A 24,719-nucleotide genomic window follows, 5' to 3' on the forward strand; every position below is an offset into this window, starting at 1 on the left:
TTTCTTATAGGCTTGATGTTGTTGTAGCGCGGGGGGTGGTCATATTGAACGTTTGTAAAGCATGAAATAAAAAACTTGAATTTATATATAACAATTGTGTCCAGCAAGGGTATCAATAGTTTTTTTTTAAATTTATTTTTAAAACAAAGTGCAATGGTTTTGGCACATTCTTTTTCAATCACCCTGTCTATTCACTAGTAGTAATATATTGCAATTTCTGTCCTTATTTGAAAACAACTTGACTTCCAATGAATAAAGCACAAAACAAAAACCAAGAATAAAAATTATAAATCCAGCAAAGATAACTTCACCTTAGAGTTATAATGAATACAATTATTAATCCAAACCAGTAATATTAGTTAAAGCAGCGGATACGGTAGCTGATCTACTAGATTGTGCCTCTCATATACTGTTCACCAACTGTAGTCCATTGAGAAAGTTTTTAAATAGATCCTTCTGGTCTAGTTTGATCAATAGGATATAATTATATTTTTTTCCATGGTGTCACAAGTTATATAGTAATATATGTTACTTTATTTACTTTTCTTTCCATGCTCTTTTATATTTAAAATGCTGGATCCCAAACATATACAAATTTTATGTTTTCTGCATGTAGAAATGCATTATTTTTAAGATTATTGCAGTTTATTTTGATTGGTACCTAAATTCAATGCTTGGACTGACACACTGGAGTGGAATGATTTGATAGCAAGAATTCTGGGACCATGTGAGAGGGAAATATTTTTCATTGCTTACCAGCAGCTGTCAGTAATATGATATGAACAATCTATTCACTAAAATAAGACATTTTGTTAATAATAATAATAATAATAATAATAATAAAAACCCCATTGTTATATCAACCGAGGGGATAATAACAACTGACCTCACAGACACCTTCAAGGCCCTTAACATTCCTAGGAACATCTTCGTTGCCTGTCAGAGGGCAGTACTGCTGCAGACCTGCCACATCACCAGAAAATTCCTCAGTGGAAACTGTTAAAGGGACTACGATGAATTTTGTTTCTCTTTAGCGAAACTCGACCCTGGCAGCGCCAGAGAATGACTACTCGTTCATTTCTAACATAATAATAATAATAATAATCTTTATTATCCGTAAGGAAATTTGTCTTACAATTTGTGCATTACACCAAACAAAAAACATTATAACTATAAGAAACGAAAGATTGCTAATATGAAAACAGATATGATAATAAACCATGTGACTGCAGTTAAAGTTTAGATTAAAAAATAAATGTTAAAAATTTGAAGTTAGTATCAAAGATTCTTTTTTTTTTTAATTTTGCAATCAACAACAAAAAATTAACAAATTTAACAATTCAAGCTACAATCATTTTAAATTTATTAATATTTGTAGAAATGTATTTCAATTCATATAAATAAGATTTTTGCAATATTTTTTTCAGATTATAACAGTTATAAGAGATTGAGGTAAAAATAACCAGAATGAACTAGTTTTTAATATAACTTAAGCTTTACACAGCTTGACAAGAACAAAAAAGTTTCATATATCACATATCAAATATAACTACAAATTTTACAATAAAGCTTTTTGTTTTGGAATGTAATTACATTAAACGGCAATGTATAACCAATTTTTCTTTGCTTATAAAATGCTCTACTAAGTTCTACAGCATAGAATAAAAAGTTTATTATCTACATAGTCAATATTTGTTTCCATGTACCAAACAAACTTTTAGACAGTTGTGAGATGAGATTCATTCTTTATTTTTGTCTATATTGGCATCCACCAACATCAGGGGCAGCAGTACAGAAGTCTGTATCTTCCAATAGATAATTCTTTGACAATTCTCTGTCTAAAGTAGGAATGAAAAAAAAGGGTTGATACATAAAACAAAGCATTTTAAATGAAGATGAGAAGTAGAACACTAAAAAAAATTTTTTTATAGAGCTTAAAATGAAGACAAAGTGACTTTAAAAGCTATTCTATAAATTTATACTAACAAAATATTATTTACAGAAAAATAAAAGGAAATATAAAAGAAAATTATTTAGTATCTTTATTATATGATAATAATAAAATTTCATGATATATAAAAATTCAACTAATTTCTCAGAATATTACCTGGAGTATAATAATCATATACCCTGTACATCCTTGGCTGAGATTTTGTCAGTACTCCACCAGTAGAGACCATAAAAATCTTCACTGGCGTTTCTTTAGTAGTGATCTGAAAAGACATATGCAGCTTACAATTATAAGTAAAAAGTGATGTAGAGTTCCCCTTGCAATTTAACCTATGGGGCAGATGATGTAAAAGCCATCTATTTCATGGTTAACAAGGGTGTCATTTGGACAGGACAATGACCAAAGCCTTTACTTTTCTTTTAACTAATGTCAGGTACCCATTAGAGGTGGGTGGGCCCAGAAATGCCCTAAAGATCCTAAAATTAAAAGCCCAGTATTCACCAGGATTTGAGCCGGGACTCCTAGGTTCAGAATCTAAAGACTTTACTACTCAGCACCTCGCCTCCATAATTATAAGAAGTATTGAGGAGTTATAATGTTCACTTTGCATAAAATTTAGTTAACTAACCACATAAGTGTTAAAAAAAGCTTACCATATCAGTGTTAAAGTATATGGCCAACACATCTCCCAAAATTTCCGACAGACTAATAGCTTTATTCAATTTTAAGGCATCAGAGTCTGGGGTAAAGCCTGGAGGGATGTCCACTTCAAGGATACACATGCTGCTTGACTGAATGAAAACATATCATAAAAAAACATTTTACTTATAAAATGGTAAAATCTAAAGTTGAAATTACACTACCTAGTCAAAATTAATAAGACAATAGATATAATAAAAAGATTACCTACATAAAACTATTTCTATTGCACAAGGCAATAGCTACTTTAAAACAATAGCTATATAAATTAAACTACTACAAAGTGAAATAGTGTTACAAACGTACACTGAGCTAGACTTTCTCCCTTAAATAGAGCATATTTTCTTTTTATCTGAACATCAATTGAAAAATAATAGCAGCACTTTCAGCTGTCTTCAAAGAAGATTTGGTGTATTATATTCTTTTTATCATGAAAAAAATATCAATGTCCACCAGAAAATAGTTTTCACCAAAAATCAATTTTAACTAATTCTTTCTAGCTTAAGACATCAAGTGTTAGCTAGAAAGCATGAAAAGCTACTAGAATGATTTCACTAAAAAGTACTTAATGGTGAAGATTACACAATGAATATTGATGTTCTAGCAAATGTCAGTGTTAACAGAAACTAATCTTATTATTCAATTGGTGAAATGGGTGGGTCACCTAACAGATATGATGGATGGCCATATGCCCAAGGCAATCTTTTTGTTGAGCTCAAAGCAGAACAGAATAAAGGAGGCAATTTATAGAAATGCATTAGATCACATTATTAGCAAGGAGAAGGAGAATTCTTATAATGTCAGTAGCATCAAAACTATCTTAAAAAAAGTAGCAATATAAAAAAATTAACTTAAAGCTATTTAGAGCATTAGATATGTAGATTGATTCTTTGTCCTGTAGCCATGTATAATAGTACACTTTTTCTTAATAATTAGACTCATATTTGAGGGGTTTTGAAAAAGTTTTGAAAAGATATTAAATTTCTTACAAGGCTAAAAAAATAAATTCATTTTTCATGATATTTACATGTCAAATTAGAACAATGTTATTACCGTGTTCTATCAAATAGATATGGGATGCAAGTTGATGCAACTAATTTTGGACCACTGATTAACAGAGCCACTGTGAAAGAATGTACAGAGCCTCTAAAATACAAGTTCTATGAAGCTGCTTCTCATGGAAGCAGATAGTAACTGGGTCTGTGAATCTTCAGGCTAAACCACAAAACCACATGAGTCTCAGAAGAGACAGTGTGGACACATACTGCTGGCAACATTCTGAACTCTAGTAAAGACAAAATCCTATTGGAGCCTTTAAGGTGGAAGGGCAGTGACATGAGCTCTACTTCTGCAGCTATCTAAACCAAAAATGTTTTTGTGTTCCATAGATCTGGTCAACATGGAAGAGAGAAGGGTTTTAATGTTTTGATGCACATTTTCCCCACCCAAACATTTCCCCAGCAATGATAAAAATTGTCTCTCAAGACATAAGTAGGCTACATAAGATTCTTATGATAACACTGCCTTAAATAGCTGGAATCCTTTAAGCTTCTGATTTTGTTGCCTGATTCTTTTTTTACACCTGCCTCTGTTGACTAAGCTAAACATCATTATTTTCAAAACTTTAAAAAATGTTAAGACAAACTACTACTCTCTACATCTGCAAATTGGCTTATAAATTTATATATATTTATAAAATATGTGTAAATTTTAACTCTTTCTCTCCGTTATTTTATTAATTTTGCTCATTTGTGTTTCACTACTCTGTTATGATTTAACTTCAATAACTTGTTTGTATGTAATCAGAAAATGTTGTATTAGGTATATAATTATAGAAGAATGCATGCTCTTTATATATAAGGCAAATAAAAGTTTATAAAACCAGAAATTAATTTAATTCAATGGGGCAAATCAACGTTAGTATCGTCAGTTAGGAGAGAAAGAGTTAACAAGGGAAATACAAAAAAAAAATTTTTAGAAAATGAAGCTTATATTAAGTGTGTCAATTAGTTTGGATCAGTCATGTGATTAAATTTGTAATAGATCTAGACTAACAATTAAAAATCTGTGCGATTAGAAATATATTTTTATGTTTTTGTTTAGTGCAATTTCATGCTTTTAGAATGCTCAATACACTATGATCTTATCATTTGTCTGGACCAGTAGGAAAGGGGTATCGGGGGAATGTATTTTTTTTTTAAAATAAATGACATGAAATTCAAACTTGTAGACTAAAGCGTTCTCCAGCTTCTCAAGCTAATGCAGTAACAACTCTGCTAGCAAAGAGTCTATGAACATAGAAGATTGTGTCTACTGCTTTTATTTCATTTTTGTATTCACTCAGACAAGCTAAAATAAAGGGGACTAATTCAGCTTATACCACCACTTTAATAAAGTACCATTTCTTTCTCTTGTTTGAGATACCAAACAAAAGAATTTTTCATCAATAATTAATTAACTAATTAATTGGTTAATTTTTTAAAATTGATTCTTGTGTTGTAAATGAAATAATTATGCGACATTTCAGCTTCATACAAGATTGGATGTCAGAGAAATAACGTGTAAAAACTTTTGGCCAGATAAATAGACCCACAGACAGACAGACCGAGTGAATTGATATAAGCTTTGTAAAAAGGTATACTTACATCCTTTGTTGTTTTGATTAAGATAGTTAAAACAAAGCCAGCTGACAATTTGTCTAGTGTGTGAGACATGTCATAAAACTTGGCACTAGTTTCTGCTAATATGTTGTAGCCTAAGACAATCTGAAAAAAAAACAACAAAGTTTTTACTTTAATATTTTAGCCACAATTAGGTTTCTGAATCTAAATGAAGCATTTGACAATGTAAATTAACAAACTAAGCAAACAGCATCAATAATATGTTCTTTCAGTTTCCTAAAGAAATATTTTGTTTGCTTGTTATTTTTTTATGGGACCTTATGCTTAGAAACTAATTGTTGCCATAATTGATAATAATAAAAAAGAAAACAATTTATATATAATACCATTAATAATCAATGTAGGCTCAATTTCTATGAGATTATGAGAAACATTAAAAGGCAACATAATCTAAGTAATTAATTAACAACCTCCAGTTAAAGATATTATCTTTCAATTTAGTAATCATTACTGGCCACATACTTGTTTGAATAAAAACAAAGTTTAACTTGAAAACAAATTGTATTGTAAAACGAATCAGTTTCTGTTCAACTAGTTTTAAATAGAAATTAAGGCTACATGCGGAAACAATGAATGCTGTAAACATATGACATATATAAAGGCAGCACTAGAAACATAATTTTTAAGGAGAGAAAATGGTGAGGAAATTGAATGCTGATATAACACACTGATCAGAAAGATTCTGTTTTGGGGATCTGGAAGGTCTGGTGGTTTAATTTTCACTTAGTGCTGTGTTGCTGCTAGACAGAGTTGTCAAATCAGAGTGTCCCAATTGATATTGTTTTTAAGTTTGTTTTTAGCACACAAAAAAAAAGTTCATACTTCAGCTATGACTGTGCTTGGACCAGTTTTCCCACTATCTGTTGTAGCCACAATATTCACAAAATTAGGTTGTTCATCCTGAAATAATGGCAACATCTTTTTTAACAAAATGCAAAATATGGAATGATCATAAGAAAACAATACCACCAAGCTCTACCTGAAGTTAGTCAGGTAAATGCAAAGGTGGTTGGTGGTTGTGCTGGCCACATGACAGCCTTGTTAATAGTGAACCACAGAAACAGATGACCTTTACATCATCTGCCTGGTCTAAAAGGGGAACTTTTAACTTATATAAGCAGGAAGGAGAAACAAAAGCTTGTGATTGATCTTGTTATTTTAAATGTGCAAATTATTCTAATCTCTCTTTTCTAATTTTAATTTTATGTCAACTGGCCATGTTATTTTAAAGTTATTTACCAGTAAGGGTAAATGTCAGCCTCTTTCCACTTTCAAAAAAAGGCAGGAAAAAATGCATGAAATAAGCAAAATTACAACAAAAAAAAAATAGTAAGAGCAAAAACTTCAGGTATTAAGGGGCCACATTAATATATAGTCTTGAAAAAGCATCTAACACTGCTAGCAAAAAGATGTTTAAACAATAGATATTCCCAAACACTGGTGGGAGTAAAACCATTCATATAATATGCAAGACTTTATTAATAAAAGAAAATGATTAAGAAATAGATTTTAAAAATTATTCAGTCTTGCATTTTCAATTGTGATCAAACTATTGATAATTTACAAGAGTCAAATGAGCTACATTTGTTTTATTTCTCTTCACATGACAATTAAAGTTGCTTTTTCAAATACCAAAGATCCCATTTTGAGAATAAATGACACAAAGAAAAAAATCACCAATATGTTAGCGGAATAGACAACTTTAAATAATGGATAGGCATATGACTTATGAGAAAAGAGGGAGTCGATAAAGCCCATCAGAAAAACACTTCAAGACATCAGTATGTAATTAACTTTTATAAGATTTAAAATTATGAAACACATTTAGACACAATTTTGATGAGAATTGTTACAAAGACAAATCCCAGTCACCAATTGTTGTACAAAAATATGTTTACTTACTTTGTAATTGATGTCAACTGACTGTAGCAACATTTCATTGCTCTTGTTGATCTTAATTATTTCTTTCACAAGTTGTCCTTTACTTTCATAGCTAACAGCTAATGTGATGGGAATATCTTCATTGGAATATATTTTGGCTGCCACTCTGGCCAGTGCTTGTAGACCAATGACAGTATCCTGTTTCAATACAATTATTTTGTTAAAAATCATTATTTTTCTTGATGTTCCTAATGCAACTATGCTATAAGTTGCCATGACCTTATTAGAGATATATATTTGGAATCTATTGCTGAAGTTCTTTTTAAGGGAAGCTATTCAGTAAAAGGGTACTTTTTTGTTCAAATAATATGGTTAACTAAACATTAATATTTTTTGTTAATCAAGCATAAAGAGAAAAAACAAAATTAGCCAGTACGGGGATCAAACCCATGAAAATCATATTATTAGCTATCCAGCCATGCTTCGGTGTGGAATTTTAAGTTAAAATAAAGGATTCAATGTTTGACTTCAGTTTTTGACTTCAGACTTCAATGTTTTGATCACCTTCTTTCAATCTTTTGACATGAAGAGAATGTGAGCTATTAGTAGGAATTAAACACATACACTCACACACATGCATGCACACACACACACACACACAAAGAAGGCTGACCTGAGTTGAGATGAAGCCACCATTAGGTCCTCTATGGTTAGTGATCCATCTTACAATGGGCAGTCCTTCAGTATTGGCTATTTCTCTAAAAGCATACACTAGAAGGGCATATGAAGTCATTTCAATGCTAATAGAGTCAGCAGAGGCTGTCCACTCATATTTTGCTATGTTGGACTCAGCTGGTGTTGCTCTTTTCCAGTACCTCAGACCATCTAGAGAGTTCATTATTATTCTTTGATTAAAGATTGTTATAAACTTTAAAGAATATGAATTTAATCATTTCATCTACAAAACATGTAACAATTGGAGACTCGGAAGGAGCATTTTATACAAAACCCTTCAGGGAGTAGAATAAAAGTTTATTTCTTTATTTATATAGTATCATTGCACTTTCACTCCAAACAGAGTAAAATTGTCATGTTTTGATGATTATAGTAAAAAATCACACATTGAAAATAGTTTATAAAATACTAAATTGCAAAAAGTCTACTAGAATTTTGGCTACTATTTTCAGATGTAGGTAAGGAATGGTTTAATTGAATAAGCCAGGAAAAACTTATGAGTAAATAAAACATAATTGCTAATTAAAATAAATGTAAGCAAACAATTTTTTACTTAAGAATCTGTTGAGACTTACCTCCAGTAATTGCAATAGACTGCATCTTGTTAAATGCTGTTTCTTTATTGTTATCATTCACCAAATGCAGTGTGTAAGTCACAATACAGATATCATAAGGATCAGTCAGGAATGGCAACCTCCTCACTAGGAAGTCTACACCAAGCTTGATGCTCTGACTAATCTACACAAAGCAAAGAAAAAAATATCAGTGACTTAAAAAAATCCTGCTATTCTTAAATAAAATAACACTCAGCATAAACAAAATTCTAAGAGCTGAAAGTTATTTTTCTTTGTAAATCTCAATGATGGTAAAAAACAACTCACATTTGCAACAATTGAGTCACCTGATGCAAAGACTTTCTGGGCTTCATACAAAGCAATTACAGTGTAGGCTGTTAAAGCCTCACCCTCGGCTGATCCACCCTGTTTATAAGAAGTTACACACAGAATTAACAAACAATGTTAATTAGTTAAAACTTTATGACATAATCATATGCATTATGGGATGGCTGCCTGTTGATGCAGTGTGCCCACTAGTTGTCTCAATGGTCATGGGTTCATGCCCTGCCTGCCACCATTTCCCATCATCCTATCAGAGGTTTGTCTAGAATGTAGATTATCTTTAACTCTGAAGGAACATCCAAAACATGTAAAACATTTTACAAACATTTTAAAACATGTATTATATATATATAAAACATTCTAAAAAGGTTTCAAGAAACAAGTGAATTGAAAGTGACTGGTGGCTTTGAAAATGCACATGACTATGATGTAATTGCCTTGGGCTTTGCTTTCCAAAAGCATAGCCAAAAAGCTTAAATTTTTAAAGGTCTATAACTTGGCAAAGATTTTTTATTTATGCACAACAACTTTAATAAAGATTATTGGATGTAAAAGGATGAGTTTGAAATGGTCATAACTCAAGAGTTTAAAATGGTCATAGCTCAAGAATTTGAAAATGTCATAGCTCAAGAGTTTGAAATGGTCATAATTCTTCAGATGTCTAAATAGAAAGCTTTATAATTCTGCAAGATCCATGATTATTTTTCTGAGTTCAAACCCAATGAGATTTTTAGGCATTGCCCACATTTCCATAGAACTAGACATTTTGAAGATGGGGAGAGTTAAGAGTAGGTCATTGTCCAAGCAACAAATATGTTTACATTTAAAACAATTTTGTCCAAGCAACAATTATGTTTACATTTACAACAATTACAGTTAGGCACTCAAACCAGTGAATATAATATGACATGTCTAATGGATGTTTTCATTTCAAAGGGAGATAAAGAAGTTGAAAATGTTGAATAATCTCTCAAAAGTAGGGGTGCACCAGATAGTACTTTTTGATATTCGGCCAGAGCCGAATATTGCTGAATAGTAAAATATGATATTCAGCCGAAGCTGGATACCTACTTGTCTTGGAAATAGCTTGTGTTGTTGAACATTTTCCAAAATTGTTAAATAACATACCTATATTCATGTTAATTTTTTTTCCTTTTATGTACCTTATTGTTTTAATCTCTGTTACTGATTGATGAATTAAAGCTTAACAGTATTTATAAACAGATAGGCCTAATCAACTAATCTGTGTAGCATGAGTGTGTTTATGTACGAGGCCACCAACTGTAAAGGATGTGTGGGGAAGGCTCAATGTAAAATATGTAAGTATATATTTTACTAGTTACTAATGTAAATCCCTGCTGCGGTGAAGAAGAGGAAACCGTGCCTCATATTCTGTTTGACTACCCCAGACTTGCTGATCTCTTCCTTGACAGGTCTGGGAAATCAAAAATTCTCGACCAGTAAGGTGACATATACGCACTACGCAAGACAGCAGGGTTTCTGTCCAGGGCTTTTGCAAGAGAGGATTTAAGCCCTCACTCAAATGGAGTTTGATGATGATGAATGTAAATCTCTCAAAAGTAAAGGGCAATCTGGCTTGTATAGTGGGTGGATGTATGTATTCATGAATTTCAGACCAACAACTGATCATCAGGCTAGTAATTTAAAGTCCAAGGACCACTTCTGGCTTCAAGGGCTTATTACTGATACATCTACCTTAATTGTTACTGATTTTATCATGGTTTCTGTAACTGTTACAAAAGGGCACGATAGTAAGCCTATGGGTGTCAGGTGTGTAAAAAGTCGACCTGGCCTGATACACAGTGGCAAAGTAAGCATCGTATGTAAAAAAAAAACAATAATAACAATAGTTACTTGACACTCAAATTATTAAGAATATTGTTATCAAATCAAGACACTTAATGCATGAGTAATATTCAAGTTAACATGTTAGGTAAAGTAATTCAACTGTAATATTTATATACAGTGTTGCATGATTTCTTAGCATGTTGTGTTTTTCCATTCTGGCTTAAAAATGCTTAATGTCTATCAATAAATTGAGTGTCAAGGAAAAGATAAATAAAATAAGGAGTAGGGGGTGTTTAGCTTTCCCCTTTACACTAGTATGCACAAATCTGAGCCTTGTAATTTTTTCTACAAAATAATTAGTTACTGGCTTACTAGGCTATGAAATTGGTTTGTGTTCTGTGTAGCAAAAGGTCACTCATTTAGGTGAGTGATCTTTAGTCCAGCTTAATAATTGAGATTTATATTCAAGTAAGCAAACTAGGCATTTGTGAAGAGGTGTGGCCTGTAGCCCAGCCACGTGATTGTGATTAAGCAAACTCATTGTCCGGTTTCCCCTGTAGAGGTGTGGCTAAAAGTCCAGCCCTAATTAAGATTAGCTAAGTAAACAAACTCAGTTCCCTCGCATGACCTCTAGAGAGTACCTATGTCCATTGTATTTGACTTGTGGTCACCTGTCTATCAATGAACTAACTGTGATGGACTAAACAAATAAAAGGGGGTGGGAGTTGTTCATCTCTACCCTTGTTACCTGTGTAGAGGTGTAGCTTGAAGTCCAGCCCCTAATAAAGATTCTTCTCCAAGTAAACAAACTCAGTTCTCTCATAAGGCGTGACCTCTAGACAGTGTCAACATGTTGACATCTGGCTTAATATGGTCACCTGTCTATCTATGAACTCAATGTTATGGACTAAAAAAACAAAAGAAGGTGGGGGCTGTTCATCTCTACCTCTGGAGAATGGAGATATACCTGCACATCTAGATAGATGTCTGGTCAGCGTGACAGAGTTAAGGAATATTACATGTTAACTAGCCCACTCAAAGGTCAAGAAAATTTTTTTAAATGTGTCAGCCATCATTGCTATGTATGTAATGTGATTTATAATGTAAAGTTTTATTTCTATTTAGATTAACACACCTTGTCTTTGTACTAAAAGATGTTTGGTGCATAGTCATAGTTTTAAAAGCACATTCTTTATATGAAACATAAACATTAATGTATTTCAGAACTGACATTATTGAATCATGTCCACTTTATGAATATTGGCAGCTTTTTATTGAGATTGAGTTTGACGACATTAGGCAGTTTCCTTCATAAAGTATTAAACTTCTTGTTTGACATTGTTTATCGGCATAGATTACCCTTATATTGTTGGCCTTTCGTCTGCGTTATTTCGGTATTTAAGTTTTACCTCTGTTTGACTTATCTGGAAATGTGGAGGTGCCTAACAAAATTAATAGAAATAGAGGTACTATGGTGTACTTTTTACTATCTGGCTAACTATTGGGGCAGTAATATTCAGCCGAAGCTGAATAGTGAAAAATTGCTGAATATTCGTCAGAAACAACTATCATGTGCACCCCTCAAAAGACACCTAAGGATATATAAAGATCTATTGGTACAAAATTCTGTTTTCTTTTCACCTGCATTTCTTTATGGAAAACTTTTCCCTTCTCAGTAAATGATCCATTCAGATTCTGTTGTGAAATCATAAATCTTACAGATCGTTGGATGATTTCTTTTTCAATGGTAATCACATTACCTTGTGCAGCATCTAATTGGAAGGCTATTGCAAAACACTTTACCACAAAAGAAGTTAACCTAAAATGGATTTTTTTAAAATTAATAATATCAGATTTTATAAAAATGACAAAAAAAATAATTAAATTTAAATTTTGAATATAATAAAAACTATTGAATTAATATTTTTCAGACATCAAAACCCAATGAAAAACAAGATTTTGGCCTTTGAAAATGATATGTATGTTTAATTCTCAATTAGATGATAAGTACCACTGCGGACAATGGTTATGCTTGCCCTGGGTGTGGCAAAATATGTAGGTCATAGCTGAGGCTGCGCAGCCACGGGAAATACTGTATTCTTCACTGATCTTTGGACTCGAAGACAAGCCTTATATATAGATGATAAGTATCATGGAAGATCCCTCTTAACAATGTTTTGATGGCATACATTTTAAAAACTATATGCATTACACACAATATAAAAGGAGCAGAAATCAGTGTATGGGTAAGGAAAAACTTAAGCTTTAGTGAAATTTAAAAGAGTGGAATGTTCTTCTCTTAATGGTATTGATAAAAGATAAAAACACAAAAATATTTTATTGTTGCTTTGGACTATGACAACAAGAACAGGTTTTAGTGTGTGTGTGTGTGTGTGTGTGAGTGTGTGTGAAGTAAGAAAATAAAAAAATAATCAATAGATATGAGGCTACCATGAGCTTGCAGAGTCCTTGCTTCCCTCATGATGACCAAATGCACTAAATCCGCCTGTGTTTGAATGTTCATAAGTGATTTCTTTTTGATAACCTTAATGGAAATGTTGAAAAAAAAATGTTATACAACTGTTAAAGTCTAAGAAAATTCATAAATAAAATGAAAGAATATATATATATATATATATTATTTATGAATAAATATATAAATATAAATATATAAATATATATTAAAGAAAGGCAAATTTTTATTTGTTTTATCTCACTTACTTTAAAAACAACATTCAACTTTCATTAAAAAAAGTTATAATTGAGAAACAAATTTTTATATACTGCTACTTAATATAATTAATTTGAATGAAAAAAAAACAATCATAAGTATAAAAATGAACACTTTATCAACATTGAATTTGTTTTATAAGTTTTAAAATATGTGATGATGATAAGTATTGAAAGTAACAATACGGCTCTAGGTATTAGCACATTTATTTATTTTTTTTACTAAAATGTAGAATGTCTTTTCTTCTTAAAAAAAAATTGAAAATAAGTTTTAGTTTATTTTAATGCAGATATTACCAAAATCAAGCTTTTCTATCAAAATATTTCACAAATTTAAACAGCTGATTTTATATGAAATTTCATATTTATAAATCCAATTATCACATTTTAAATTTTTCTTTTCCTTTTATCAAGGTAAACTCTTATAAGTATTGCCTAGATTTTATTTAGTATGCCGTCATGATATCAGAGAAATATCTACAAAAATTATGGGATTTACCAATTAGCATATTATCTTTAGCTTTTTCCATGGCAACTGATCTGTTTTTATTTGTTGAAAAAAGAAACTCCAGTAAAAATATATTTGGAGCAAAATTTAGCATATTTTGTTCACCACAGCCATAAGGCTTTTTCAACAAGTCATCAAGATTGTCAAACATTGGTCCCAGAAGATTACCTGCCATTAGAAAATGTATATAAATTTATAATACATTGAAAAAAAAAGACTGAATGTTAATAAACAGATTAATTGTTTCTTATTCTAGTTTAATCTTGTCATGTGTTGAAGTGCTCTGACAAACAGAAGAACTGTGCAATGGTTTATAGATCAGGCAGTTCTCTATTTAGTTAAGTTTTTTAATGGGTTGTTATGGGGTCTGTATCTTGATCAGGTCTCTTGATAAAATCTTCAGCTTAAAAGAATATGATGAGCATTCTCTGAGTGACACTATACATGGAAATGTTTTGTTAATTCCAGTTTTTATTATGATAAATGATGGCTTTCATTATAGCAACAAAAATTATTTTATACATATTTCTGCCTAGTTTGTTTGTAAAATGTTTTACATTTTTTGGATGTTCCTTCAGAGTTGAAGATATTTTATGTCCTAGTCTAAACCTCCCAAAGGATGATGTGGGATGACAGCAGGCAGGGTATGGACCCTGGATTATCAAGACATCTGAATGACAGTCCAGTGCACATATTGTATGTCCATGCAGCCACAGTTTTGTGGTATGCACTTAGGACTGTCATCATGGCCCTGAGTTCAAACCCTGCCTATTCAATAAATCTGGTTTAATTACATAAATATATGATGTGACATTGAATGGTGTATGATGGTTAAAAGTGATGACATGACTAGCTATTACATAAATAAGTAAATTTAGCTCTCAGTGAGACCTAGAATATAGAGAGTTTATAGTTCATGCCCTGATCAGGTTATTTGGGCATATATAATGTTTCATATTTTCTCTCATTAAAAAATTGTACCAAGTGCTGCCAATATACATACAAAATGTATGCATTATTCTTTGCTTCAGCACTTAGATTTACATAGGGATAAATTTTCTAGCTAGCATCATTTCAGGCAACATTTATAAAATGTGAGATTAAATGCCATTATGAGTAAGGATAAATGATAGTGTAACCTTAGTGCTATTAATTTATTAAGTTCCTAACGAAATGTTAAAAATCTATTATAGATAAAGTAGATAATAATCATAGTAGTAACTAAAATTAATATAGCTTCTCTATCCTCCACACTATCATAACACTAATTAAATAAGAAATGGGCCTCATTTTTAATAAATTATACTTAAAGGTAATAAGTTTCTCACCAGCTGTGTTAAATATTATTGTCTCTGAGCCTGTGACAGTGGCAGCAGGAAACTTGACAGTAACATTCATCTCCCATCTGCCAGTTGCCATGTCTATTAAGTAGGAATTACTAGTACTGCGTGCAGCTCCTTCAGGCTAAGAATTAGCGAAAAAAGTCTCTTTAAAATTTTAAAACTATATAACTATTCAAATCACAAACAGTTGAAATACTATTTTGTACATTTTTGTTAACCTTATAACCTTAAATCATCATATAAATAGATGATTTTGGAGACAGACAGTTAACCTTAATGGATACACACAAGAACTAAGTATGTTGAATGAAAAGAGGTGATTTAAGATAAATCTGATCAAGCTTGTAGGTGCCTACAGGTGCATTCTTTGCCATCTGATCCAGATAATAATAATAATAATTTAATTTATAGAGCGCTGTTAACAAAGAAAATGTAGGCTCAAGGCATAAACACAAGAGCTAAAATGACAAAATAATGTAAAACAATTTTAAACAGATAGATCTTAATGTTCTTAGATCTTAATGTTCTTCTTGAATGTAGTGTGGCATGTTCTTCTTGAATGTAGTGTAGCATTTTGTCCCATCTCATATCAATGGGAAATGAGTCAAGTTCCAAATAAGGTTCTCTGGGCCACCCTTGAAGGGAGCTAAAGGAAAAAGTTAAAGCATCCCTAGAACTAAGGAGGGTAGTTATCTTCTGGATAAATCTGTAGGGCAGCTCTGAGTGCCCAATTAGAGGTGTTTTGTAGAATGCTTAAAATTGAAAACAAAATTCCAAATGTTCTTTGAGCAAGGTTTAAAATAAAATTGAGGTAAAAATGTAAAATACCCTTTGAGCTACAGCCTGTATTTTTAGGAAATAGCGCCTCACCCTCACCCAATTAATAATCACTAGAAAAAGATTGAATTACAATCAACAAATTCTTAGAGCAAGCCAATTAAGATATTTATTCTTACCTTAACAGTAATGATTTGTTCCATAGCATCACTCAATCCTGGGATATTGGTCAATGCACTCACTCTCAGTGGTATATCTCCTAGAGCAGTTGGCATAAAACAAAACTTGACAGAGGAGATGTCCCTCTCAGCAAGCTTTAAATAGCAGGGTAAAATGTAGGAAATTAAGAAGATAATTACAGAAATTCTGGCATAATACCTTAGTCTATTAATGTATATCATATTTATTTTTTTATTTGCTTTAAATAGTATATAAGAACTAGAAAAGTTTAAAACTGCAACATATATTTTTCTTAGAATAACAACAAAATCATAGAAAAAAAAAAAAAAAAAAACTTATACAGAGGGAAAGGAATATCTGGGTGGATTTTAAGTAATTGGTTTTTTAAAGCATTTACAAATAAAAGAGGGAACAACCTTAATTCAAACTCATAAATTCATGCCAATGTGCCAACTTATGACTAGAGAAAATTGTATAATTATATTTTTACAAATCTCACTATCCAGGCTCTCTGCAAACTGCACCACACGACACCAACTTAAAGAACTTGACAACTCAGGGCTCCAAAATAACGTAATAGTTTAATGTCAATAAATAACAGCCAATACTGTACAATTGGCAACACGTAACACAGGCTGTACAAATATCTCTCCGTATCAACCGTACCGCCATATCAACTCTTGCACTGGTCTCTCCGTCTCGTTCTGGGCTTGCACTGGGTTCAATAGTTCAGGACTGACTTCACACACTAGGCTCGTTGTGTCTGACTCGATCACAGACCAAGATCAAGATGCCAGTCGTCTCAACTGTACTTGACAGTACTCCCCACTGAACCGTCGTAATGCTCTCGTGACGCTCCTGAGCTCTGTTCACGATGACGATCCTACTCGAACCTTCATGTTGACACTCGTCTCGGCTGACCGTGGTAACTCGTCACGGTTGACCGCTCGTCTAGCGCTGGCCTGGGGCGATTTGCGTCGGTTGACTACACACGTACCACTACCCCCATCTGTGCCACCACCAGGTTTATAACAATATATTGTTTATATCGATTTAAAGCAGAAACCTATAAAGGGGACTAATTCAGCTTATACTAAAACTTCAGTACTATTTCTTTCCCTTGTTCAAGATACCTTACAAAATAATTAATTGCCAATAGTTTATTAACAAATTGGTTAATTTTTAAAATTGATTCTTTTGTTGTCAGGTAACAGAGATAATTGTGCAAAATTTCAGCTTGATCCAAGATTGGGTGTCAGAGAAATAATGTGTACAAACATCTTACTAGACAAACATACAGTGAATTACTATAAGCATTGTAAAAATAATGAAAATTATATATATTACATTATATTAAAAAAAGCATTATATAGCAGAATGAAACTAACATATCCAAGGAAGTGAGAATAATGAAGACTCTCTTTGGAAAGGATGACTTGACCATTTTCAACTTTAACATGAATATTGCTGAAGTTATCACTTTTATCCAATGTGAGCAGAACCTAACAAGAATACAAGTATATAGTTCAATAATAAATCTCACAATTTCATGATTCATCCATTAAAATGTAATGAATTTGTCCAGTAAAAACTATAGCACAGCAACCAGCAGTATTTAAAGATTTTGTCACCACTTCAAAGTTGGTGCCATACAGTTGATGTTTTGATATTATGAGTAATTCACAACTCATGTATCTCAATGTGAATACTTTTTACCTTGAGCCACTAGCGTATCCAGAACTTTGGAGTGGGGGGGGGGCGATTTTTTTCCAAACCTTAACCCTAACGCCAAGTAAACCCTAACCCTATGCATAAACGTGCGTTCAACATAAATATATCTATGAGAATAAAATAAAGCAGTGTTTCTCAACCTTCGGCGAAAAAAAAAAACCCAGTCATGTTGAGACCTTTCTCTTGCAAGCTTGGGGGTTTGGGGGAGCGCTGTGACAGATTTCTACTCATGTTTTTCTCTAATCTGCCTTATCTCCCAAAATGAAATGAAATTGTAAATCAATCAAGTAATGAAGTACACTTTCACCTAACATGCTTGTGACCTTGTAATCTTAGGAGCAGAATGTAACATTAAAAGGGCCCAAGATCTAAATGAAACATTGATCCTTAAATAAAGGTTTATATATTCATGTTTTATTTTGAATGAAATTTTAAACTCACTGGTATTTCCTCTTTGTTGTAACAAAACACTGTAGCCACAAAACAGAAATTTTCATTTCTGATGATACTGATAGGGAGGTCCAGGCTAACAAACAAGTCTCTGAAAGTCGTAAGCTGAAACAAAGGAACAGTTTAAAAATTTCAGGACTAAAAAACTGTCCTTTAAAATGTGGAGAGCACATACTACATGACTCGTCAGCCATTTCTTAAGAATCAAATTAATGAAAACTAATATATTACATTGGCGGACTCCTTTACAATCGACAATCCATACACAGGGTGGGCACTGAATGCAGTCACTACCCATGTTGTGATAGTGTCAGGAGCAGTAACTGATAAAGTTACCTGTCCATTAGAGCTAAAAAAAACACCAAAAAACAATTGTTTAATCATTTTTAAAAAACACAGTAAAAATAATATTTATATGAAAAATTAATTCAATAAAATACTGTAGGCAATCATGAATTATTTAATAAGCATAAATAATTTCCATAATAAATTAAGTTTCTTAATATAAATCACAAATATTTGATTCAGTGATTGCATTATATTTATAATTTAATTGTTAGTCAAAAAGAGTCTATAGAAAATGCTCAACTCTAAGATAAAGGCAATAATAAATAAAATAATAGTTAAACAGTCTTAGGGTTAATGCATTTAAAAAAATCCTTATAATTATTTTTAAATATGTGATAATCATAAAATATGTTACCCTAAAATGTCCTTGCAGTTAGTTTAGTAAAACACTTACAGGACAAGCTACAAGGTTAACTTCTCACATACTTTGTTACAATGACAATGTCCCACAGCCAAGTTTCAGGAAAATCTTTCCGCACTTTTTCTGCCTCTAGAAAAGTGCTTTGACCTGAAGAGCCACCTCCACCACCGGCCATCGTTTTGTCAGAGTAATCTTTGAGGAGTTCAGGCAGGTAATTATTAAAGGTCTTATTTAAGTTAGTCAAATAGGTGCAATAGAAACTCCCTATTCTTTTCTCTTAAACCATGCAGTAGCTTACACAAACTTAGTTTATCTTTTCAGGAATAAAAACATAACAGAAACATTTACATTGATTTTTTCTTGTCTTTTTTGCAAACATCTTCCAAGAGTTTACAGACTTTTCTTCAAAAAAGGAAACATAAAAATATGTATTACAATAAATGTACTTAATCTGACTGAAATTAGGCAAGACCACTGCATGATTTTATCCATCACATATATTATTGCATGCTTGCCTATTATGGTGTTTTGTTAGTAAAGCTACATGAAATTACAGGCTAAGCAAATTATTACTGAAAAACTATAATTGTAACTATAAAACTCTTTTTTTTACTACATTTTTGGGAAAACAATAATGTTCACTTTTTACATTGTAAATGGAAAATAAAACAAAGGAAACAATATTCAAGGTGTAGAAATTGATACATAGAGCATACAATAGGGAATACAATTCATAGTTTGGAATTAAATTATTTCATTACATAGAGTCTCCATTGAAAACATTAGTACAGCAGACTAAAGAAAATTCCCAGAAAGCCTTAGTTGTAACTTGATGCCATATCGAGACAAATTTGATCCTACCATTGCAACCTTACAATTAATATAATGAGACATACTCAGCAACATCTGAATTCCAAAGCCAGGTCTCAGGAAAATACTTTCTTACAACATCAGCAACTTGTATGGCACCAACATAAGCTGATGTTTGCACAGCCATTGCCTGGGGTGCTGCATAGAAATGACCCCTAAAATCTAAACAACATTTCTGACAATTATCAACAAGCTGATGATATTAATGTTAAGAAATAGTTGACAGACTCAACCCAATAGGTATAAAGTAAGTAAGTAAAATGCCACAAAATATTGCTCTTAATTCATTATTCATATTTTATAAAAAGACTTTGAAATGTAATATCAAGGAATATACAATATTGTTCTTGATATGCTTTGAAGTAGCTAATGTCAGCAACTAGACTAGATAAAAACACAGCTATAACTCTCAACTGTCTCAATCATCTAAGCTGTATGGATTATTTATTAGCTTTTCACCATCTAATAATTAACTTAAGTGTGCTTTTTTTTGTGTTGCCCTCATAAGAGATTGACCAAAGTATCATATTCAATTCTGGGGATAGGCTCAGCACTACTAGGTTTTCAAATATTTCCATTATTGTGATATTTTGAGGTCTTCTATCTAGCTCTTCATTAAAAAAAAGATGTTTAATTAGAAAAAAAAATGTTCACCAAATTTAATTTTATGTTTTTTTTTCCATCTATTTAAACAAATTTCTAATTTCTAAATTTCTGAATTTTTGGGTGCCCCTGAGTCCATCCAGCTTTAATGGGTACCTGACAGTTGGGGAAAAGTAAAGGCAGTTGATCTTAGTGCTGAACACAAGACACCCTCATTAACCATGGGCCACAGAAACAAATGACCTATACATCATCTGGCCCATACATCAAAAGGTCTGAAAGGGGAACTTTATTTTTTACTTAAAGCCAGATAGAAAGACAATGACAATATGTTTTGAAGTGTGTATTTATTTTTGTAGGATGGAACTTATATGATTATAGATTAAAATATAATAAATACTTATACCTAAATCCTTTCACAAAAAATGGAATAACTAGGAATAAAAATAAAAATGTTTTATCACAATCAACTTAAATTTCCTTTTTTTTTATGGAGAGATAAAGAAATTAAATATTGTGTTAATAGCTTACAATAGCTAAATATTTTATGCTAAATAAAGGAGTTAATAAAATAAAATATAGAAATGGGTTATAATATAGGCCTAGTCATATGCATGTCATATAAATTTAAAGCATGTTATTTATGCACATTGAAATATTTGTGTTTGTTCTTAGTACAAAAATAAATGTTAAACTTCTAACAATGTCAGCATAATTGTTACTTCTGTCAGACACAACTCTATTTAAGAAATTCTCAATGTTTTCAAATGCATTAACACATACTCTGTTGTTATATAGGAAATTTCCCACAGCCAGGTCTCAGGGAAATTTTTTCTAACTTTATCCGCTGGTGCAAAACCTTCCATATTGGAGTCTGGTGCTGCTGTCATTAAGTCATATTCAAAGTCTAATTAGAGAGAGTATAGAATGGGAAGTACAATCATAACTTAAATTTCATTCAATTTGTGGTTAACTTTTACAAAATGTTTGTTAACCACATAAAAAGCTTTATAACATATTCATTAAAAAATAAATGTTGTACAATTTAAAAAAATATTTAAACACATTTCCTTTACCTTACTTACACTTAACATAGTCTTTGTAAGAGCATATTTCTTTGCAGTATTGATATACAAAGGCTAATTTTCAATAGATAATATGGTAGCAGATATGAAAATTATTATAGATGTAAAATAATTATACAGTGTTTCCATTCAAAATAAGTCCTTTATCCTTAAACATAGAACAAACATAATATTTACTTTGCTTTAATGTTGGATTTAATTGATTTATTTAATTCAACATTGAGTAGAAAATGCTTTGAAAAACTTTTACTAGAGGCAATGCTATCACACCCACATAATTTATAATCTTTTACAGTAACTTTGGGCTGAGTTATTTAAAAAATGTATTCTTAATATCTTGAAAGTCAGGGCAGTTTTAAGAGTACATGCTTCACTATGAGACTGTATTCACCACCCAACATATCGACTAGATTTCTGCTCTTTCAAGATATAGTATTGTGTACGAGTTTACAAAATCTGAAATAATCCCTCAAGTCAAATATACAATGTCTGACTGAAACATATAGCATTAATTGTAATTGGAATAACATTTAATAAGTGGAGTAATTTTTTTTTAAGAATTACTTTATAAAATCATTACTTAAGTAGATGTATCATGAATATGAAATTTCAATTTCAATTTCAGTTCAATATTATCAATATACAAATATGATTGAGATGAATTAAAAAGGGATAGTGCAGAAAACTTGTTTTCATATCATAACTTGTATTATTAATTCTACAAAGAGTTAAACAGAGTTCTTAGATCCTAAAGTGCAAGTTTAAAAAAATCTTGTGTGTTTAAATTACAATTTATATTACAAACATTAAACTTTCATTTTTTTATCATATAAATTACAGAAATTATATTTTACAGTAAAGAGTTAATATATATAAAGGGACTTGTGTAACTTCAGTAGATAAACTCAAAGCAGCATAACCTCTACATCAAACACCAATATTAAATGTATGAATTTTATTATATCATCAAGCGTGGTCGAGAGGCCAAGTACGCTTGATCTACCTAGAAGGGGGCTCGAGGTTCGAAAATGAGCGCCTAAAGGCAGCATGGAAAACCAAGTCTTAGATACCCCCTCCCCCCCACTGGTCTACAAATGAGATTGGACTAAAAGCGCTCTGAGCATGCTATAAGCATGAAAGCAGCGCTATATAAAAGCTATAATAATAATTTCAAAATAAATATACTTTTTTAATCAAGAATCCAGTTTGCCCCAGGTACATGTAGTTTTGATTTTTTTAAAGAGAAATTAAAAGAACATTCCACTTAGTGGAAGCATTTAGACCATTATGCCCAGACAAGAGGGAGACTACCATCAGATGTGGCTAGTGGAGACAAGAATAGACAGATTCTACACACCTGTAAATTATTCGGAGTAACACACATCCAAGACTCGTTAGACAACCCCACTTAGGTGTATCCTTATGGCTAGGAGAGGACAGGACAATGACAAATGAATAATAGCTTTTTGCAAGATCACAGAGTCAATTAAAATAATGTTAGAGGCTATTGGAGGAGAAAGCCAAGGAGAGTGTAGCTTGATCCAAATATGACCAAGAATGAAAAAGTCACTGAAAAAGCAACAAATTAAAATCCTGGCTGCAACCAAAATTTAAAAAAAGACGCCAAGACGAGGAAAGACTTTAAATTTGTTGCAACGCTCGCATGATGAAATAGAAAAGCCCAAATAAATAAACAATAGGAACCCATTAATATGTACAGATACAAAAAAGGCTGAGGTAAGAAACTTAGAATGGCTGAGGAGCCTAGCAGAGTATTCTTATCGATACAAGGATCACTACCTTATATAACAATGTGAATGGCAAGATTACGTTGCGGTGGCATTATAGTTAATATTTAAAGTAAAAAAAATTATTTTGGACACTCCTTTTGCCACCCCTTAATAAAGGGCCCAGGCAACCTTTCGACTTTGGACCCTCCTCCCCTTGTTACGCCACTGGCTTGTTAGAATGACAAATGGAGCACTAGGGATAGACGTCTGATGAGCAGCAAAATTATATAGCGGTATGTTACGGCAAGTCACATGTGGGATATATGGATACGAATTGTAGGCTACTATTTTGTTTGTACTTATTTTGTAATTGTGCGGGTATATGCATGTGCAGGGTATATAAATGAAAATACGGTTGACGAAATAGAACACAGAATGGACAAAAAATTATATAATAATAATTAATAATAACGGAACACTTCAAAAATAGAATCGATAGGCATAGACGCACAAAACGTATTCATGGGAAACTGTAAGACAATAACAACAAGAGAAAAGAGAATTACAGACAGCTCTTTTACTTTAGAGGAACTGAGGGCTGTCCTAGAAACAGCGCAAAACTCCAGGCCCTGACATTGACGTATTTCAAAATCTTTTGAAATGATTATTCTTAGAATAAAACCTCTAATCCTCCTTCTGATAGGACAAGACCAATGCTGCAGCAACCTTAACAGAAACATTGAAGAACTGAACCACATTAGACGAAAAATAGTTTACTATTGAAAAGACAAAGACTTGAGGAAAGTTCACACTTTTTTTGGAAGGGCGAATGGGTTTAAAATAAACGTACAGAAATCAGCAATCATGGGTTTAGGCAGGTAGAGATATCCCCCAGACTTCCCCTTTAGGCTTAGGATAGACAAGGAGATTGAAAAATGTGGCATTGTGTGGATCAGAAACCCAAAGCATTATTAAAAAAAAACAGTGGGAGAAGATAGCTGACAAAATAAAGAAATTCATCAAAATCGTTCAGTCTATGGGCACAACAATGTCTGGAAGGATCATAATAACAATCTAACAATCTGTTAGCTTCTAAAGTTCAGTAACTAGCAAACAGTGTAGAGCCACCTCCCAATTTTACACAAAACAAATACAAAATCATAAGAAATTTATCTTTAGAAACACAATGACCAACATCAAGCACATCACACTAATACCTGATAAAAAGGAAGGGGGATAAGTCTGTAAGATTTTGAAACTAAAATTAAAGCACTTAAGTTAAAATTTATTGGTGAGGTAGTTAGGTACTTGGAAACGTTCCCTTAACTCTATACTATTTCAGCTAAGG

General features: G+C 31.9%; 1 protein-coding gene across 6 annotated transcripts in view; it reads right to left on the bottom strand.

Moving 5' to 3' along the window:
- Positions 1–1,349: 1,349 nt before the first annotated feature.
- The window catches only part of LOC106054556 (CD109 antigen-like), a 72,239-nt gene continuing 48,869 nt past the window's right edge, over positions 1,350–24,719 (bottom strand). For 2 of the 6 annotated variants that reach the window (XM_056037106.1, XM_056037111.1), the window contains 18 exons: positions 21,340–21,463; positions 18,606–18,723; positions 18,366–18,479; positions 17,582–17,695; positions 16,193–16,327; positions 15,222–15,357; positions 13,885–14,061; positions 13,107–13,200; positions 12,297–12,474; positions 8,829–8,927; positions 8,523–8,685; positions 7,886–8,097; positions 7,234–7,410; positions 6,154–6,231; positions 5,296–5,415; positions 2,605–2,742; positions 2,108–2,213; positions 1,350–1,838 (listed from right to left, as the gene is read on the bottom strand). In XM_056037106.1, coding sequence (XP_055893081.1) covers positions 1,747–1,838; positions 2,108–2,213; positions 2,605–2,742; positions 5,296–5,415; positions 6,154–6,231; positions 7,234–7,410; positions 7,886–8,097; positions 8,523–8,685; positions 8,829–8,927; positions 12,297–12,474; positions 13,107–13,200; positions 13,885–14,061; positions 15,222–15,357; positions 16,193–16,327; positions 17,582–17,695; positions 18,366–18,479; positions 18,606–18,723; positions 21,340–21,463 — 2,375 coding nt within the window. In that variant the 3' untranslated portion in view covers positions 1,350–1,746. Of the gene's footprint in view, positions 1,839–2,107; positions 2,214–2,604; positions 2,743–5,295; positions 5,416–6,153; positions 6,232–7,233; positions 7,411–7,885; positions 8,098–8,522; positions 8,686–8,828; positions 8,928–12,296; positions 12,475–13,106; positions 13,201–13,884; positions 14,062–15,221; positions 15,358–16,192; positions 16,328–17,581; positions 17,696–18,365; positions 18,480–18,605; positions 18,724–19,148; positions 19,276–19,979; positions 20,116–21,339; positions 21,464–24,719 lie in introns of all 6 variants that reach the window. The other 4 variants (XM_056037110.1, XM_056037112.1, XM_056037108.1 and 1 more) reach the window with 4 other exon arrangements.

The sequence above is a fragment of the Biomphalaria glabrata genome, chromosome 8, assembly GCF_947242115.1.
Source record: "Biomphalaria glabrata chromosome 8, xgBioGlab47.1, whole genome shotgun sequence".
In the NCBI taxonomy this organism is placed as follows: Eukaryota; Metazoa; Mollusca; class Gastropoda; family Planorbidae; genus Biomphalaria; species Biomphalaria glabrata.